At 43.0% G+C, this 20,730-nt stretch overlaps 1 protein-coding gene across 1 annotated transcript in view; it reads left to right on the forward strand.

The window, feature by feature from the left end:
• Positions 1-20,730, forward strand: part of LOC149313404 (uncharacterized) — a 218,591-nt gene that overhangs the window by 135,793 nt on the left and 62,068 nt on the right. Inside the window, exons 22-30 of the mRNA XM_089519047.1 lie at positions 3,373-3,536; positions 7,281-7,353; positions 7,453-7,559; positions 9,427-9,628; positions 10,877-10,942; positions 11,597-11,659; positions 12,860-12,967; positions 14,445-14,666; positions 16,804-16,965. Coding sequence (XP_089375173.1) covers positions 3,373-3,536; positions 7,281-7,353; positions 7,453-7,559; positions 9,427-9,628; positions 10,877-10,942; positions 11,597-11,659; positions 12,860-12,967; positions 14,445-14,666; positions 16,804-16,965 — 1,167 coding nt within the window. The remainder of the gene's footprint in view (positions 1-3,372; positions 3,537-7,280; positions 7,354-7,452; positions 7,560-9,426; positions 9,629-10,876; positions 10,943-11,596; positions 11,660-12,859; positions 12,968-14,444; positions 14,667-16,803; positions 16,966-20,730) is intronic.

Below are 20,730 nucleotides of genomic sequence, written 5' to 3' on the forward strand. Positions count from 1 at the left end.
CTGATATTTGCTGGAATTCAAATTCAGCCAAATCTTCAAGGTCTAGCAAATTCCTCATTTGCCTCGAAGACAATTTCATTTTCCAAAAGGGGGAAGAGACAAAAAGGGGTCAGCTATTTTAGATCTGATCCTAACCAACAAGGATGACCTTATTAATGGGGTGCAAGTGGTGGGATCCTTAGGTGGAAGTGACCATGTTCTCCTGGAGTTTGTTATACAATGGAAAGAAGAAGTCAGGCATAGTCAGACATGCATTCTAAACTTTAGGAGAGTGGATTTCAGTAAACTTAGAGAAATACTGGGGGTGATCCCATGGTCAGGAATACTAAAAGAGAAGGAAGTTCAGGATGGATGGGAGTTTTTCAAAAGGGAGATACTGAGGGCACAATTTCAAATAGTTCCAGTGAGGAAGAAAAATGGAAGGTGTCTCAAGAAACCAGGATGGATGACTAAGGAACTTTCAACTGAACTAACATTTAAACGGAACATGTATAAGAAATGAAAAAATGGGGAAATCACCAAAGGGGAATTCAAACAAATAGCAAGCACATGTAGGGGTAAAGTCAGAAAACCTAAAGCACAGAATGAACTCAGGCTTGCTAGAGAGGTTAAGAAAAATAAAAAGGGCTTTTTTGGATATGTCTGCAGCAAAAGGAAGAAAAAGGAAATGGTAGGGCCACTGTGGGGAGAAGATGGCAAAATGCTTACAGAGGACAGAGAAAAGGCAGAATTACTCAACACCTTCTTTGCCTCAGTCTTCTCAGAAAAGGAAAAGGGTGCTCAACCTGAGGATAATGAAGCAGAGGACAGATTAGGGGAATTTCAGCACAGAATAAGCAAAGAGATGGTACAGGAATACCTGGTTAATCTAAATGAATATGTCTCCAGGACCAGATGAACCACATCCAAGAGTATTAAAAGAACTGGCAAATGTAATATTGGAGCCATTGGCAATAATCTTTGAGAACTACTGGAGAACAGGAGAAGTCCCAGCAGACTGGAGGAGGGCAAACATTTTCCCCATCTTCAAAAAGGGAAAAAAAGAGGATCCCAACAATTATCGTCCAGTTAGTCTGACATCAATACCAGGAAAGTTTCTGGATCAGATCATTAAACAGAGAGTCTGTGAATATCTAGAAGGCAATTCTATAATCACAAAGAGTCAACTTGGGTTTCTGAGAAACAAGTCATGCCATATAAATCTTATCTATATCTTTGATAAAATTACCAGCTTGGTAGATGAAGGGAATGCTGTGGATATAGTATATCTTGATTTCAGTAAGGTACTTGACAAAGTTTCCCATGACATTCTTGCAAACAAGCTTGTAAAATGTGGGCTAGACCAGATAACTGTTATATGGATTTGTAATTGGTTGACTGGCCGAACCCATAGGGTGCTCAACAATGGCTCCTTTTCATCCAGGAGAGAAGTGACCAGTGGGGTGTCCAGTAGGGCTCTGTCTTGGGGTCAGTGTTATTCAACATCTTTATCAATGACTTGGATGACAGAATTGGGGGCATACTTATCAAATTTGCAGATGACACCATATTAGGAGGAATAGCTAATACTCCAGAGGACAGAATCAAAATTCAAAATGACCTGAATAAACTAGAAAGCTGGGCCAAAGACAACAAAATGAAATTCAACATTGAGAAATGTAAGGTACTGCACTTAGGGCGGAAAAATGAAATGCACAGATATAGTATAGGATGGGGGTCACCTGGCTGAATAAAACTACATGTGAAAGGGATCTAGGAGTCTAAGTAGAACACAAGTTGAACATGAGTTAACAGTGCGATGCGGCAACTAAAAAGGCCAATGCAACTTTAGGATGCATTAATAAAAGTATAGTGTCTAGATCAAGAGAAGTAATAGTGCCACTCTATTCTGCTTTGGTCAGGCCCCACCTGGAATATTATGTCCAGTTCTGGGCCCCACAATTAAAAAAGGACATTGAGAAACTGGAGCATGTCCAAAGGAGAGTGACTAAAATGGTGAAGGGTCGGGAAACCATGCCCTATAAGAATCGACTTAGGAAGCTGGGGATGTTTAGCCTGGAGAAGAAAAGGTTAAGAGGTGATATGATAGCCCTGTTTAAATATTTGAAGGGATGTCATATTGAGGAGGGAACAAGCTTGTTTTCTGCTGTTCCAGAGAACAGGACCCAGAGCAATGGATGCAAGCTTCAGGAAAAGAGATTCCAGCTCAACATTAGGAGGAACTTCCTGACAGTAAGGGCTGTTCGACAGTGGAATAAACTCCCTCAGAGTGTAGTGGAGTCTCCTTCCTTGGAGGTCTTTAAGCAGGGGCTGGATGGCCATCAGCGGGGATGCTTTGATTGAGAGTTCCTGCATGGCAGGGGGTTGGACTGGATGGCCCTTGTGGTTTCTTCCAACTCCACAATTCTATGATTCTATGAGCCCTAGCCAAAGGTGAGAAATGTTGAGAGTTGTACTCCAGCACCATGAGGAGTGTTGTACTTTGTCCACCTAAATTTTTCAAGGCTTTAAAGGTAACCAGTAACACTTTGGATGTCATTTCAGCCCTCTGTGAATGATTGAACTGCTGTATTCTGGGCTAGTTGTAGTTCTGAACAATCTTCAGATTCATCTCAGTGGGAGCTAATTTTTAGTAGTTTGCTTTTTGATATAACAATACTTTGTCATGCACTGAATATTTGTTTGTAAGATGAGCGGCTAGACTTTCTTGAGAGGAAAGATGGGGTGGTTAGACAGGAGAGGAGTAATGACAAGGTTATAAAAATATATTTATATTCAGGGATGAAGTTCCCAGGCATGTATTTTGTTAGATGGGCCACATATAAATGGCCCATGAAGGCTCAGGTAGTTATGGAGGTGATGGCTCATCTTTATTTCACCACTTCCCTGTAGGAGCCTGAGGGGACACAAGCGGCTTTGAGCCCATTTGGGTAAGAAGCACAGAGACTTCTGCTAGTTCTGGGTCTCTTAAAGCTTAATGCACCTTTGGAGATCTGGTGTGATGCAGGAAACTTTGGCTTTTGGAATATTTAAGTTGTGTCTCCACCTGTGCAAATAGATGTAAATATTGCAAAACACTACAGACTTCCAGTTATTGTCTTCTGAAGAGAAGGAAATCCAAACCTGGGCTAGTGCTGCAGTCCTAGAACTTGTCAACTCTCAGAAAAGCAGAGAAGGATAATCATTGGTTGGATTTGTCAATTCTGCTCTTTTACATAGGTAAAACATAGAACATAGAAAAATATGTTCCAAAAGGGAACATTGCATTACATATGTTTAAAAGCACAAATGTTTTCTTCGCCAAGATTCCCCCCCCCCCCCCATAACTTATTGGAATGAATTTGAATCTCTTCTTGCCTATGTTTCTTGCAGGTGAGGAAGGAGACTGTAGATGTCCTGAAGGTGTAGAGGGAAAGAGAGGCCCTGCTGGACCACCAGGTCCACCAGGATTTCCAGGTCCAATGGGACAGCAGGGAGAAAAAGGAGAACTGGGAGATCAAGGCCCACATGGGGTTCCTGGCTATGCTGGTGCAAAGGTATGACATTTATATAGTAAACTCATATTTCTGTATTATTAAGAAAAGTTAATGTTTGTTTAAAAAATTACAAAAATGTTGTCCTTCATTGTTATTTATTGTGAATGTCCATTTTTGGCTTTTCCAGAAAGAACATCTTCAGCAAGGTTTACATAGCACAAGTTAGCTTAAAAACATGGTTTCTATAAAGTTGTTTATTGTATTACCAAGGACAGATTTTCATATGTAAATATTTCATGTTAAAACAAAAGAAATAACCTATATCTGATGTTCACACAGTTTATAACTGTTTTGGCAAGGAAGTGGGGATGGAGGAGCACCAACTCTAACAGAAAATAGTTTTTTGTGGGTTTTTCGGGCTATATGGCCATGTTCTAGAAGAGTTTCTTCCTGACGTTTCGCCAGCATCTGTGGCTAGCATCTTCAAAGAATGCTTGCCTGGAAAGGAGTTGGGTATATATATTGTGTGACCTGGGAAGGCAGGAATGATTTGCATGTGTATTGTTCTGTTGCTGATGGCAGGCCTCAGGGTGGGAGGGTCTGCAAAAGAGGATTAGTGTCTGCTTAATCCTCTTTTGCAGACTCTCCCACCCTGAGGCCTGCCATTAGCAACAGAACAATACACATGCAAATCACTCCTGCCTTTCCAGGTCACACCGTATATACAGTTGTCCCTCCATATTCACTAGGGTTAGGGGAACAAGACCCCCATGAATATGGAAAAACCGCAAATAACGAAAACATTGTTTCTACCTAAGAGGACACCTCTCTAGGAATCTCTAGGTCCTCCAGTGCAACTCTGTGGTCAATGTCCAACATACACTGACCATAGAATGGCACTGGAGTAGCTACAAATGGTCTTTCAGTGCAACTTTTACTTAAAGTTGATCACAGAGTTGCACTGGAGGACCTAGAGATTTCTAGAGAGAACATATTAATGAAATTTGTGAATAATCAAATCCACAAATATCAAAGCCGTAAATATGGAGGGATGACTGTATATACCCAACTCCTTTCCAGGTAAGCATTCTCTGAAGATGCCAGCCACAGATGCTGGCAAAACATCAGGAAGAAACTCTTCTAGAACATGGCCACATAGCCTGAAAAACCCACAAAAAACTATGGATGCCGGCCATGAAAGCCTTTGACTCTTAACAGAAAAAGCAAACAAATCCAGCTGTAAAAGTCCAAAGGAATAACAATAACAACAAAGCCAACTACCCAGGTATGTTGTTTCCAGACCATTTTAAGTTGTGTCTCTTTATCATGGGAAGTTCTTCAGTGGCTTCTAAAACTTCCTAAATGCCTTCTCAAGATTATCTCAGTTCTGATGCTCCCAAAAAGTGAAGTGAGTCAGAAGTGAGGTAGTCCTGAGTAGCACTTTAGGAAACATTTTATAAGCAAGAACAATCCTGACTAAATAGGAGTGCCAGTTTTCAGTCCACAGCAGTGTTGCTGGGAGCCATGTTTCAGTGCTATTGCCATTCTTCTTTGGGTGACCAAACATCCTTTTCCATGACATGTCTTATATTTCAACCTGCTGTTCAGGAGGAATTCCAAAATGTCCTTCATTTTGAGCATGAGTAAGAAGCACAATGCAAATGTTGAAAGGGTTTTCCCCTCAATTTCAACTCAATGGACAAATCAAAGGGATAATTTTAAAAGTAAATTAAATCATGGGATTGTTGTTGGCAAAGTACAATTTTAAGCATTTGTCTTGCTCAGAGTTCTGTAAGTATATTGCAAGCCAACAAGGCATTTAACAAAGATAAGTTCATCAGAAAAATGCGGTTGAGTACATACAGTATATGTAATACAGCCAGTGGCATCACTAGGGGGTTATGGTGATACAGCTCACACCAGGTGACACCCCTGAAGAGGGGTGACTCCTAGTTGGGCCCCCTCCAAACAAGGGTGAGTGGGTGAGGACCGCTACAGCAGGTGCTTCCTCTGTGCCCCTCCTGACCTTGCTGCTGCAGCGCTGCTGTCCTCATGAGAAGATTGACGCCATGGCAGCAAAGGAGAGGGCTAAGAGCAGAGGAGAGTGGCCAAGAGCAGCAGCAGCAGCAGTGGAGAAAATGCAAGCATGCAGCTGCCCCCCGAAAACCCCACTTGCTGCTTGGAAGCCCCCTCCCAACACCGGATGACACCAGGGACAGGGACAGCACTGAATATAGCTGTAAATAATTAACATGAAATGAATTTATATTTATATTGGTGCTTTTAGGATTTGTTTTGTAATGGCCTACATTTTTCTTCAGTGTACTACATTTTGAGGTGCTTTGTGGTTATGACATCTGGTCACTCTGCATCCTGCTTCTCAGAAACCCACAGTTTTTGTAAGCCCTAGGAAGAAGCTGAAAGGCCAGCCATTCAGCAGCAGCCTGGTTAACCGGCATTGGTGGAGCATGGGAGAAAGCAGAAGCTTTACTTTAATCTGTTCTCTGCCCATAAAATCAGTCCTCCAATGTATCCACAGACATTTGGTTTTGATCATTATCCCCACTCACCTTTTTGTCATGAGTTTTGTATTGATGGCTGTTTGGTTATGTTGTATCACACTACTGCCAAAAGGTAGGCTGGTTTAGTTGATTTTGATCAGGTGGCAGAGAAGTCAGTTGATGCTTGGATCTGAACTCATGCTAGGCAAAGGCTCTTCAACTGTATGCAATAAAGCTATAAAGGCCTTTTCCATTCCAACAAATAGTATCATGCTTGCATGAAGTAGACCCCCCCACACTTAAGCTCAGTGCTGGGCCCCAAGTGAAGAAATTCCCATGATAAAAAGACAACTCTCAGAACTCCTCTGAAGCAATGTACTGGTGCTGCTGTCATTTCATGCTTGGGCAAAGAACAGTCCTTCACTGGAAGGAACTGTTCACTACCATCTAGGCTAGGAGCAGATGAAATAATTGAATCTGACTAAAAAGGTCAGGGCTGTTCCTGCCACACACATGGTTCTTTCTGTGGACACTGGGCTTGATGGTTTTAGCATTAAATGATCATGATTTATGAAACTAAGTTAGTTCCTGCAGTTATTCCAAACACTCTTTAGTTTGTTTGTTTTTAAAAAATCCACTGAGGACAGTTCTCCACTCTTTGGCAGATTATTGCTTCCAGGAGATGTTGGATTCAAGGCAAATGGAGGTATAGTGTTTGCCTCTGATGGGCAGAGGTGTATGAATCCTGCATTTCTGCACATGCCTAGGGGAAAATTTGATATAAGGTCAATAATAATAATAATAATAATAATAACAACAACAACAACAACAACAACACATCATCATCATCATTATCATCAATTTATTTGTAGTTGTGTGCCTTCAAGTTGTTTCCAACGACTTTAAAGTGAAAACAGGGTTTTCTGGGCTGAGAGAATGTTTTGCTCTGGTGCCACCACAAACTACACCTCCCAGAATTCCACAGCATTGAGCCATGACAGTTAAAGTGGTGTCAAAGCAGATTATATCTGCATTATAGATGCAGCCTTTGTTTCCCTCCCCCCCTTACATACGCATGTACACCCACACACTTATATTGTGATAAGCCTCTACAAATTGGGGAAATGATTTCTTCTTCATTTTTATAGACTTATATCTTTATATCTTATAACTTTCATGTACATTTGTAAATAGTGCATGCATTATGCACTCCTGCTGAAAGATGAAATACAAGGTTTTGTTTACATTTTTATGTTAATAAAATGATTATCATTAATTAGATTATGTTAATAACAACCAACAGGGATTTCCGGGTGCACCTGGACCTCCTGGGCGACAAGGGCAAAAAGGAGATGCCCGAAACATTACAACAAAAGGTTTAGTGAGAAATCTTGTTTTTCAAGAAAAATTTTACAAATGAGGTGGATTCAGTAATACATTTGCTACAGTTATGTCTCACTGAGACCATTTTTCAGGTACCAAAGGAGAACAAGGAACTGCAGGGATTCCTGGACCTAGAGGAGCAGATGGTTTACCAGGCAGAGATGGTAAAGATGGTATACCAGGATTTCCTGGCCTTCGAGTAAGTATCCACTTCATCTTCTTTACATCAGCATAGTAGATGAAAGAAACAGCATACCAATGATACTGATACTGGGCTGTGTTTCTCCTGGTCAGTGGAGTCAGGTGAAGTGCTAAATCTTGGTCTTGATGTGAGGGCCAGTAATCTGAAATTGAATCCTGGCAAAGACAGAGGCAAAAAACTGGTATTCAGGTTGTCTGGAACAGGTCTGCATCTCATCTAAGAAAAGGTCCACAGCACTGGGGTATCCCTATATCCACTTTGTCACTAGAGATTCAGGTGTGACTGGTTTACCACCCATGTCGCCCATGTTCTGGACAGGAGGAGTTTGCTCACAGTAATCAATGCTCTGGAAACCTTCTGATTGACTGTGTCACATGTGGGTCTACATGTGAACATACTTTGAAGATTTTAACAGGCATAGATTATAACTATTACAGTTATGAGTGATATGACCAGATCATGCAAATGAAAGAACTTAATTGACTCCTTGTTTACTTGTGGACCCAATGCAAGGTACTAGTAGTAACATTTAGAGCCTTAAACTTTGGAGGATGCAGAAATCTGAATGGGTATATAATTCCCATACCAATCTGTCAATGTTTTAGTATCTTCTGCTGAGACCCATCTCTCCTTATCTTGGACATACATTGTTGAGCTTGGACCTGGCTGGTACCTAGGCTGATGGCAACCAGCCATTCGGTGGCAATTTAGTGTGCGATAATCCCGCCTCCATCCCGCATCCTGGCTGCAGCCCGGGAGGCTGGAGCCGATTTAAAACACCAAGTGATAAGCTCCTTAGACTCTGGAACAACAAAAACAAGCTTGCTCCATTTTCAATATGCCGTTCTTCCAAATATTTAACATGGCTATCATGCTACCTCTTAACATTCTGTTCTTCACGCTAAACATACCCAGCTCCTCATAGGGCATAGTTTCTCTCCCTTGAGGATTCCTGAAGAAATTTCTGGCAAGGAAGCCAGTGGAAAGATAAGACTTCCTGTGAAAATTATTTTTAATTATTATTAATTAATAAAGAATAGTAACACAATAGTCCATTGTACAGTTAGTACAGTTTTGTTTTATTTGTTTTTTTAAAAAAAGTTAAAGAGAAGCCAGTCATGATGCAGGAAGTGAGGCAAACAGTTGTATGAACACCATTGTTAGTATCAAGGAATTTATGGTGCACAAAGAAAATAGTGAAAGTTACCCTATTAGAGCACAAATATCCTGAGGGTGAAATACCACAAATATCTTGACTGTCAGCATTCTGCTATTTTCAGAAGTATGGGCAAAATGGTTTTTGAACAGGACAACTCAAAACAATTGACTAGTGTGATAAGCATCCCTTTGGGTTCTCAAGCTTCCTCACAATTGTATCAGTCACAGTTGCTATTGCAGGAGCATCCCTTTCCCGACCAGCCATGAAACACATTGAAGTTTAGGAATGAAAAAAATAATTCGGATACTTCCTAAGTCTCAAAATGAATAGCGTGTATGCCACACAATCTTTATTTTAAGTTAAACTGTCCCAGACATGCCCTTCAAGTTTGGTAAACTGTTGGTTCAGTTTGGTTTAACTGTTTTTAGGCAATACAGTAGCAGAGAGAACATTTTATTTATATATTTTTAAATTTCAATTACTTGTGTATTTATTATACATTTCCCAGACAACAGAATTTTCAATATGGTGGTTGTAGTTAACTGGGCCACATGAAAATGAAAATGAAGTTCATTTTGAAAATGCTGTTTTAGAGCTGTACTGAGACTGCCAGAGAAGGGACAAAAAGGATGTGAAAGCATAGTACATATTAATAAAACAAATTAATATTGCTAAGTGTGCTATGGTGTCTTATTTTCCTTTCAGGGCGATGGTGTAAGAGGTGAACCCGGGGATGCTGGTCAACCAGGCCCACCAGGCCCGAAGGGTTTTCCAGGTGAACTTGGCTCGCCTGGTATTGGTTTGCCAGGTCCAAAAGGATATCGTGGCCCTCCAGGCGATCCTGGGGTGTATGGTAGTCCTGGATTTCCAGGCCCTCCAGGTCCTCCTGGTGCTCCTGCTGAAATAGGTATGTCTCAGGTTTCCAGAAAATGTTTTCATTTGTACGTACATTTGGAAGTTTGAGGAAGTGTAATGGGTGCCAGCATATAATGACTGCCATGGTGATGTGACTAGTTGTAAAATGGCTGTATAATCAGGGTCATTCACCAAATACTGGTGTAAAGTAAGGTCTAGTAAATGCTTCCTTCCCTCTGAGGCTGATTCTTGTGCCATCACTCTGGTTATTTTTCTCTGCTCACACACTGATACCATAGTTTTTTCCCCCATTCAGCACTCTTAAAAGATTGGTTCAGTGAACCAGCTTTAATGCCCCCCATCTTGCCTTCCACAGTGCTGGCTTACGTCTTCAAAACCTGCAGAGCATGCATTTTGCTTACATTACTCTTCCTTTCGCATGTTCTACCATAGACTGCTTGGTAAAAAAAAAAGATGATTTTTTTAAAAAAATAATGGTTTGTAGAAATGCTGTAAAAACTGTGAGGCCCTATGGACACATTCAGGGCAAATTCTAATAGTTTTGTGAGTAAGTTTTATTCTTCTGTATCTAAGACATAATTTCAGTTAGTGACTCCACAAGTCACTAACATCCAGCAGCAATGGTGCTCAACTATGTTCTTGGCCAATTATAATTTTGTGCCTAGGAAAGGGTGGGCAATTGTGGCTTCCCAGATGTTTGTGGACTTATTCTGGCTGTATTGGCTAGAGATCCTGTAGCTGCAATTCAGCAGCATGTGGTGGGCCATACTTGCCCATCCCTGAATAGCAAATACAACTCTCCCCTGTAAGTTGCTATAAAGATGGTAGCTGCATAGATGCCACACTAACCTCTTAACTTTGTGATGATTATGGGTGTACCTACACTGTAGAAATAATGCAGTTTGGCACTACTTTAAGGTGCTGTAGCAGCATCCTATGTAATCTTGGGATTTGTAGTTTTACAAGGTCTTTATCCTCTGCCAAAAAGTGCTGTTGCCTCAGAAAACTATAAATGCCAGGATTCTGTGGGATGAAGTCATGGCAGTTACAGTGGTGTCAAACTGCAATATTTCTACAATAAATGTGCATCCTCTGTGGTGTAGCTCCCATTTGTATGTCTCCTGCATTTTCATATCCACAAGTTGATCGTTTTATACTTGCAGTGTAATTTTATACTTGTGGATCCACTCCACATATAAAGTGCATGCTTTGAATTTTACAGTCACAGTGTCTAGCTATGAAGTGAAAAATTCAGATTTTGATGTTGTTTTTGTTGTAGACTGTGGACAAACAGCACAAGTTATCATAGATATCAGAGACAATAGAACTGAACCATTTCAACCAGGTAAAGTAAGTTCAATGAAACCATTTGAAAATTTGTGACGCATACAAGGCTTTTAGAATTATAGAATCATAGAGTTGGAAGAGACCACAAGGAGCATCAGGTCCAACTCCTTGGCATGCAGGAGTAAACAATCAATGCTAATGCTTGAAAATGATTGGCATAGAGGACAAGGATAGTATCTGAAAGCACATTGCAAATGGAAGAGTTTTTTCTTTTTTTAATTTGATGGATCAAAATCTATTTTAACAGAAAGTGTTACTGTACAACTCCTGGAAATCTCACAGTAGAGCATTACGTAACTTCTTTCATCTTATGGTGGGACTTTAAAAACACACTTATTAAAGTGTTGCCTGTCTGCCCTATTTTAGATCAGATGGTAAGATCACATGTCTCAGTGTCACTTTATTTTTCTCTTCCCCTTCTGCATATGCAGATTTCTTTGGCAACAAACAGTGTCTTCCCTCCATCTGTGCACCAGGCACGGGGGACTGCTCCCTTAGTTTTAGAGAATTAATTGTTGCAGAGCCAAAAGGTACATAAACAGCAATGACTCACTGCATCCAGCTCATGAAAGCTGATGTCACAGTGGATTTGGTAGTCTTCAAGGAATCACAGAACTCTTTTGATGTTTCAATCTATATTGTTTGTTTCCAGGGACTGGCTGTATTCAAGCTCCAAAAGGATTTCCAGGGCATCCAGGTCTTCCAGGACCAAGAGGTAAATGAAATGAGAAAGACTACCTGAATCATATGGAACCAAAATGATGAATAACAACACAAGACTTACAAAGGGTTAAGAACAAACTTTATACATATAAAAATGTATATAAGTAACAATGAGCACAGACATCTGTACAGCTTTTTAAAAATAGAAAACAATGTATAAAACATTTATATAATCAAAAAGTTGTCTCGATCTCTCATTTTCATAGAAGCTATGTCTTAATACCATTAAGGTACCAGATCCCATCTGATCTTGGAAGCTAAATAGGTCAGCTCTGGTTAGTACTTGGATGGGAGATCGGCAACAAGTACTGTAAACTACATTTCAGAGAAAAGAACTGGCCAAACCATCTCTTTAGTTTTCCTTGCCTAAGAAAACCCTATGAGATTCATGGGGGTTGCCATAAGTTGACAGGTGACTTGAAACACACACACACACACGTGTGTCTTATGCATATTTCTCATTCATTTATTCAGTTAAAACATTTCTTAAATATTTTTTGCTCATTTCCTGTAATGTCTCCAGAGACATTGACTGAAAAGCTATTTTTTCCAGTGCTCAGGTTGTAAGAATTATATTGGCAAATGTAATAAATTTTGTAACTATGCAATGTATGTGTGTGCCTGTGTGCGTAGCCTTGCTAGGATACTTAATCTTGAAAGGCAGTTTAAAATTCCATTAAATAGTAAAAGGTGAGTTATGGGGCTGTGCATTCCCATTACCTGCCCTGTTTGACCCTGACACTGCAACATTTCAGCTGCAGCATGGCTGTTCCATCCCATTCATGACAGATTCATGCAGTACCTATTACATGAGGACAAATTATTGCATCTCTATCATTGGTTTGGTATTCCATGAGTGTTGTTTTATCATCTGTAAGTTCCCTAAAGCAGATACAGGCAACCTCTGCTCTCCAGATATTTTTGACTTCAAATTCTGTCATCCCCAGCCATTAGCCAGCTTGACTGGTGTTTGGGGAGGAGGGTTGTAGTCTAATGTTGTCTGGAAGATATCACATTCTCCACCCCTGGGATCAGAGATTTCACTAATTTCAGACCAGCTAGAAATGTGTGCTTTAATAAATACGTTTACGTTGTGTTAGAATATAAAGACAGGCAGATTGGTACCGGTTCATATTTTTTTTTCCCCTTATATATTTGTACTTTACTCTGTATATCATATTCAAAAATGTAGGTGCAAAAGGTGCAAAAGGAATTCCAGGTGAATTTGGCCTGCCAGGATCAAAAGGATTTCTAGGCCTTCAAGGGGATCGAGGTCTTGAAGGTTCACCTGGCCCAGCAGGTACAGTAAAAAAAAAAAAGAAGAAGAAGCACACACTTTTAAATAAAGCTATTGAAATGTACAGTTTATTATTTATTGATGTTACTGATGCACAATACATTTAAAATGTTTTGAAATATAATATCTGTAGCCATTGATTATACAGTCATCCCTCCATATTTGCGGATTTGATTATTCACTGATTTCATTAATATGTTCTCTCTAGGACTGTCTAGGTCCTCCAGTGCAACTCTGTGGTCAACTTTAACTAAAAGTTGCACTGAAAGACCATTTGTAGCTACTCCAGTACCATTCTGTGGTCAGTGTATGTTGGATATTGACCACAGAGTTGCACTGGAGGACCTAGAGAATCCTAGAGAGGTGTCCTCTCAGGTAAAAACAGTGTTTTTGTTATTTGCGGTTTTTCCATATTCATGGGGGTCTTGTTCCCTAACCCTAGCGAATATGGAGGAACAACTGTATTGTCAAAGGTAATTTCAATTGCAATTTTAGCATGTAAAAATATCTATGTTAGGTTGTCTAAAACAACTTCCTTTCTGCATAGTATTTAACAATTTAAACAAAATTATCTTGATTCTGAGAACTGACCATAAATTGAAGAAGGTAACATGCATAAGCTGGAGTGCACTTGAAGGATAGCTTTGAGACACTGAGGAGCAAAGCAAAATGAAAGAACAAGGGTAGTGGCAGCGGCTGCTGCTGCTGCTACTGCTGCTGGAATATGCACCTAGTAACATTGTTTTACCAATGGACAATCTTTACATAGAATGCAGATTCTTTTCTAAATTGCATCCAAACTATATTCATATTAGAGTGTGAGCAAATCAGTTCCATTTATTTTAAATGTATATATATATATACCTTAGTTAACAAAGTAGATGCGTAGAAGAAATTACAAGGAGTGAATAGGGATAGGTTCCAATACTACAAAAAAGAAGAGAACTTTGTTTAGCAAACTCTTATTCAAAACTAACAATACACAGACGTGAAATGGTCAGGTCAGGTAAGGCTCACATAAGTAAACAAAAACATTTTGAACCACTTAAAAGTTTCTTTCAAAATGCATCCAGGGGTTATTCTTTTCTTTTGCCAGCCCCCACTTTTCATGATTTCCATTTTGGTTGCCAGATTTATAGATGTTTGTTTGTTTGTTTTTTAACATGCTAGGAATTGTTAGTCAGACTTATCTACTTTCCCCTTTCCGCCCTGGTTTGTTATTTGTGTCTACTCAGTAAGGGATTCTGGAGGCAGCAGCTGTTTACCTTGCACATTGTAGTCAGGCGCACACAATTACAGAGAACAACAAGAAAAGAGGTGCTGGAAGGACTTCTTTGTTAACTGAGGCATGCCTATGCCACTAAAACCCTTGCTTAACTTTCCCATTGGAATCAGTAGGGCTTTGCAGAGCTTATTTGGCTCATGATTTGCATAGCCTTGATTAATGTGATCTTATCTTGGTGATTTTTCTTACATTTAGGATTTAGTGGACCCCGAGGAAACAAAGGTGCACCAGGGTTGCCTGGAGAGCAGGGCCTTCCAGGCAGTCCTGGCTTGCAAGGCCTGCCAGGTCCTCAAGGTGCAAAAGGAATTACAGGTGATAGACTAGGAGCGCCACCAGGCTCCCCAGGGAATGCCGGACCACCTGGGTTCCCAGGACTGAAAGGCCAGCAAGGAGACCAAGGCATACCGGGACTCAGAGGTAACTCTTATTTTGGTTGGTGTAAAGTTTTTATCATATATGTGCCTCTGTTTTCTGACGGGAGGAGGAAGACGCAAAGATAGTGACAGCTCAGACAGGACCTGCTCCGCCATCATTTTCTGAGAAGGAAGTGGTGGGTTAGAGACAGGACAAGATGTTTCATGGGATGGATAGGATGGTGTATGCCTAATAAAGGTTGAATAAAATGAAATGATAAGATGGCCTAGTAAACTGGCTTTGGAGCCAGTCCATCAGCCCTCCCTCTCTGATGAAGAATTATGCATGGAGTACTGTATGCACGAAACATTAGCAAGCATAGTTTCACAGTGGACCACATAGCATGTTATCTTTGAATGTTGCTAGAAAATAATGAATTAGGGGTTTAAAGTGTATGCATCCAAACCATGGGTACCTACCTAACAGAGTTGTCTGAGCTGCAGCCAACAGCAGTTCTTGCTCTTACTAAAAGAGCGAACAGCCTTGGATTTACTTCACTGCTATCAAGATTTCACTGCAGATACTGTCATAATACTGTTGCAAAAAGTATATAATCTGAAGATAAGAAAGCACCTCCCAAAAAGTTCCCATATGCATGTTTTCTTGCACAGACAAAATGCAGATTTTTTACTTTATTAGTGTTTATTAATAAAGTCCTTCGGCATTTAACTGATTGGGATAGAAGGATATGCAATGGATGTGCTTTTTTAAAATATGTAGTATGTGTTTAAAGTAATACTTTAATTGGATTGAGTGTTCCATGCTTGGTGTTTTAGCTATTTTGTTTTAACTTACATTGTAAGTCATTTTGGGAGAAAGGTAGGATATAAATAAATAAATAAATAAAACAAATAAAATCAGTCATTGGCAGAAGATGTGTAGTTTTTAAAAAGCAACTTCCTTTCTAACAGGCTTAAGAAGTGCACTCCTGTCTACTGCTAAAACCTGGGCATCCAGGCTCAGAGTCCAGGAACACGCCCAAGCTGTGAGCCTGAGATTTCAGGGGGAGTGTAACCTTATCCAACACAGGCTAAATCCCTATTCCCTGATCTGCGTTACAGCTGGCTAGGAGCACCTTTGTCTTGTCTGGATTAAGTTTCAGTTTATTTCCTCTCATCCAATCCATCACTGACAGCAGATACTGGTTCAGAACAGAGACAGCTTCCTTGGAATCAAATGGAAAGGAGAGATAGAGTTGGGTGTCATGTACATAGTGATGACACCACACCCCAAAACTCCGGATGACCTCTCCCAACAGTTTCATGAAGATGTTAAATAACATGGGGAACAAAACAACCCTGTGAGTCTCCATAGGCTAATAGGCAAGGAGTTGTAAAGGGGTCCCCCAACACCACCTTTTGAGTTCGACCCTCCAAGAAAGACAGTAACCACTGCATAACAGTGCCCCCAAGTCCCATCTCTGAGAGGCATCTTAGAAGGATAGCATGGTTGATGATATTGAAATCCACCAAGTCCAGCAGGACTAACAAGGACACGCTTTCCCTACCCAAGAATCGCTATTTATAATTATTTTCAGTTCCTTAGGTTTGATCCAGGCTGTGTAAGCTAAATGTTATTTAATTCAGTGGAGAGAGCCATATGATGTAGTATTCTGAGTGTTGAACTATGACTCTGAAGACCAGGAGATCACGAAATTGAGGATATAGCTCATATATTATTTAAGTGCAAACTGTATCAGCAGGAAAGAGACCTGTATCTCGATCCATTTATCAAACAAACTATGTACTGGGATATCCATATTAGAACAACATACTTTATGAGTGGTCAAAATTCAAAAATTTATTTCATTACAGCTTGGTATTTAAGCAAAGCAATACACCTGAGATCTAGCTATGTGGGGATGATTGGAGTAAATTGCAGGGATGATGAAGAATTTTGATGTACGATTGTAATTTTAGTCTGACTGACTTTTGTATTATGATTATTTTTACTTATTCATTATCTTTCTTTTTAACCTTTTAGATTGGTAAAATGAGTACTCAGCTTGTTGGGGCCAATTGGCTAACACATTTAAGCTGCTTAGACTGAGAGTGCGTAGTTTACTATGAAGTGGTAAAGAAATATAAAGTGCTATTGCTATTGCTGTTGTTAATGATTTATTTTATGTATTTGTTGTTAGGAAGTGATGGTGTTCCTGGCCCTGCTGGACCCAAAGGATACCGTGGCCCTTCAGGATCTGTTGGTGCAACTGGTATGCCAGGACCACCAGGATCATTTGGGTTCCCTGGAATGCCAGGCCAGCAAGGACCCATGGGCAGAACAGGATCTCAAGGATATGTTGGTGAAGATTTCTTCTTATACTCTCATTACATGATTTCCTTCATACTTTTGCCTGTGCAGTTTGGCCACTCTCCTGTAATAAGATATGCTTATGTTTTAAACATGTTTCAGCACATCTTTGTCTCCAGGAGCCGCCTACTGTAGAGGACTGGGGCCATGTGCTAATGGCAGGCGTATGCTGGTGTCCCCCCACCTTTCTCTTTCCTAGCCTTTCCCCCCAGAGATAACACATCAACAGTCTTTCTCACACATGTTTTTTGTCACCCTCTTTCTCCCAGAACTTATTCATGTGCCTATAACCTTCCTGTCTCACTCTCACAAGTAGTTCCGCTCTCTCAGCACTTGGAGAGGCATCACCTGTCAAATCTCCCCTTGCTGCCCAGCTTATTGGTGCTTGAAACTGCTGGGGAAAGTACACATCAGTATTCTCCTCAAGTATTTCTTGCATTAGTCAGTGGAAAAATTAAGATGGGAGGAGATAAGCTCACAGTGATTTTCTTTTGGATTACCTCTCTCCTCATTGCCTGGTTGATTGGCACTAGGAAGGGCCAAACACTAAGCTAATTTGTCTGCTTCTTAGATCATCATGAGACTGCAGGACCCTGTGTTATCTAAGTTATTGGCATAGGGTTTTGGAGACAGAGGGAGACTGTTTTAGATGCATTTCTTTTTATTAACACAAAACAATTGGCAATGATCTCCTTTCCAGCTTCTGTTGTGTTATAATGTGTTCTGCAAAAGTTTAATTGTACTTTTACACCAATTTTGGGTGGCCTAGAGGCAGTCTAGTGAGTGTGTTTTGAGTAAGGAAACCCAATAGTGATCGGGCTGAAAGAGTCTCTTTGGCCCTGTACAGATGGGCCCTTTGCAGCGCGTCCACAACGTGCTAGGGTTGCCTTGGGGCGGTGCATGCACACGCCCTGCAACCCTAGCACGTTGTGAACGCGCTGCCGTTACGCAGCGCCTTACAGATGGCGCATGTAACGATGATGTCGCAGCTGCGCTGCCTCCAAACGGTGCTGCGTAGCTGCGATGTAACCGTGCCGTCTCTGGCGCTTTGCGGCGCAACAAAAAGGAGCTGCTTTTTGGAGCTCCTTTTTTGCTGCGCAGCAGCGCCGCACAATTTGTATGCTGTGGCGCTCCTTCGCAGCTCGGGAGAAGCTCTGGAGACTGGGGTATGGGGCAGTCAGATGAGTGTGTTAGACCCAGGTGACACTGTGTTACCCATGCTGCTCCATATATATTTTGGTATAAATGATAACCCTTAATGACCCCTAGATGAACTCTAACAGCCTGTCCACCATTGCCAGCAAGGCATGAGGACATGTACATACACCCCTGAGGGGCACCCACATCATCATATCTAGAGAGTCGCATAAGAGGATTATCATATGACCAGGAAGAGCAAATGTTTGCCTTGCCTGAGGCTCTTGCCCCCTCCCCAGGTCTGTTGTCCGAGCAGCTTAAGACCACTAAGACAATCAGACAGGGACATCCAGGTGAAAAGCAAGTAATTCAACACCTTTGTTCTCACCATCAAGCACCTTTGCCAGAAGCAAGATTTTGCCTATAAATACTCCCAGATTTGCTTGTTCACTGGGCCAGTCTGGATTTCAGGGGGAAGCTGTGTCCCCTTGAACCCTGACCTGGCTCCTGTCCCCTGATTCCTGGCCAGTCATTCCATGGCTGAGCCTCATGCCATCCTCATCTTCTTCTTCGTGGTCTCTGCGAATCATACAAATGGGTTTTACTGCGCCTGCGCAGTGCTGCTCGGAACCTTCTGGAATCACTGGGCAGAGTTAACTCTGCAACATATTGAAACTTTTTGGCGGTAACTCCGCCCACCCGTTATAAGGCCCCTGCCTTCCCGCTCTTTTCCCCAGTTCCTTTTTTCCGCCGCGCTAGCTGCTTCAAGGAACTTTCGCTTGCCTCGCTTGCTGGAATCACTTTCGTTTTTGACTCGGACTGTATCTTGACCATTCTTTGTCTCCCGCCCCTGGTAACTTCGGACCTTCGGACTGCTGACTTCGTTTTCGGATTTCCCTTCGGCTTGACGATTTTGGAGATGCCGGCGCCTTTCAAGAAGTGCGACATTTGCAAGGGCAAGGTGCCCATTCAGGACCCGCACTCCTCCTGCCTGTTGTGCCTTGGACCGAACCATGATCCCAAGGCCTGCACGCTCTGCGGATCCCTCTCCACTCAGGCTCGTAAGAACCGTGAGTCCCGGCTCACGTCGGCGATCGCCCTAGGGAAAGTGCAGGAGGGAGGTTCGCGGTCCTCTTCTGTCCCGCCTCTGGCGCCCCCCGCTTCATCGTCTCGGGCAAGTGTCTCCAGCGTGGGATCGGGGAGAATTGCCGTCCCCAGCGTGGTGTGTGTCCCGGCCGGGACCCCTTCCACCACCTCCGATGTGGCCCGTGGCTCCAAACCGCCCAGCGCCACCGACAGACCCTCCAAGCGCCCCCATAAGTCATCGGGGACTGAGGGTACCGAACGGGCCTCCAAACCGAAGAAGGGATCGGAGGGCTCCCGTTCGAAGGAGACTACCGAGCCTAAGGTCCATCTAGCCTCGCCTTCATCCTCCAAGGCGTCCAAGGCATCGCGCCATGCGACACCTAAGGAGCAGACCGAGCTGGTGCAAGGGACGAGGTCACCGAGGCCTTCATCGTCGACAGCGGCTGCTGTCATCCTGGACCTCCCGGACAACCCGTTCTTCCCATCGGACGAGCCTCCCAAGCATGGGAAGAAGAGGCGCCACGACGAGGCCGGTCGCGATCCTGCCCCTAAAAAGGCAAAGTCCTCCAAGGATCGGACCACCACCGACCTACCGGGACCGAAGGAGAAGAAGCGCTCCCCCTCCAAACAGGCTCGCGCCTCCGCTCCATCAGCTCCCCGAGACCAGGGACCGACGCCGCTGGACCAAGGGACCCCGGTACCAGTCACACCTTTGCCTCCGGATGACACCGCGCCTCCTCGCTCCCCGGAGCATCGGTCGCCCTCCCGCCCGGCAACTGAGGATGAGGACGACTTGCCTCACGGACAAGACTTCCCGGACCTCTTCTACGACATGCAGTCGCGCCGCTACTACATGTCGGTCCCGGAGGACAGAGCCTTGAGGGAGTTCACCAAATTGAACCCCCCTCCCGCAGACCGGTCTAACCCGTCCACATCGGTACCGACCGTGTCGGTCTACGAGAGGTCGCCGTCTCCACCCCGGAGACGTGAGAGGTCGCTATCTCCACCCCGTAGACGCTCCAGGTCTTCGGTCGACTTCGCTTCAGCCCGTCCGAGATCCCAGGTCAGGGTGACGGATCCTCTCTCTTCCGACCTGGACTCCGAAGATGAGCCGCTGCTACCTTCGGAGGCACCCTCGGACGAGGATGTCCTCTCAGGCTCGGCCTCCCCTCAGAGGATGCACAACCCGGAGCCGTCTTCTCCGTCGGACGATGTCAGGTCCTTCACGGAACACGTGGTCAGGATGGCGAGGGCCCTCGACATCGAGCTCGCATCCGCAGTGGACGACGCCGAGGACCCGGTTGAGCGTCGGGTGCATGGACGAGTCCCCACTCCGCCGTGCCTACCTCTCCTTCCCTCTCTTCAGACCATCGTGAAGAGGTCCTGGGACTCTCCGGCCGCCCTATCGGCACCCTCCCGCAAGGTTGAGTCGCTTTATAGGGTTGCCCCGGCGAGTTGCCCTTGGTTGGCCGAGCACCCTCGGCCGAACTCCGCCATAGTCGAGGGAGCCCAGCACAGCTTCGTCCCGAAGCAG

Source organism: Sceloporus occidentalis, unplaced genomic scaffold (genome assembly GCF_023333645.1).
Source record: "Sceloporus occidentalis isolate IW3139 unplaced genomic scaffold, rSceOcc1.0.p SCAF_4, whole genome shotgun sequence".
Lineage (NCBI taxonomy): Eukaryota > Metazoa > Chordata > Lepidosauria > Squamata > Phrynosomatidae > Sceloporus > Sceloporus occidentalis.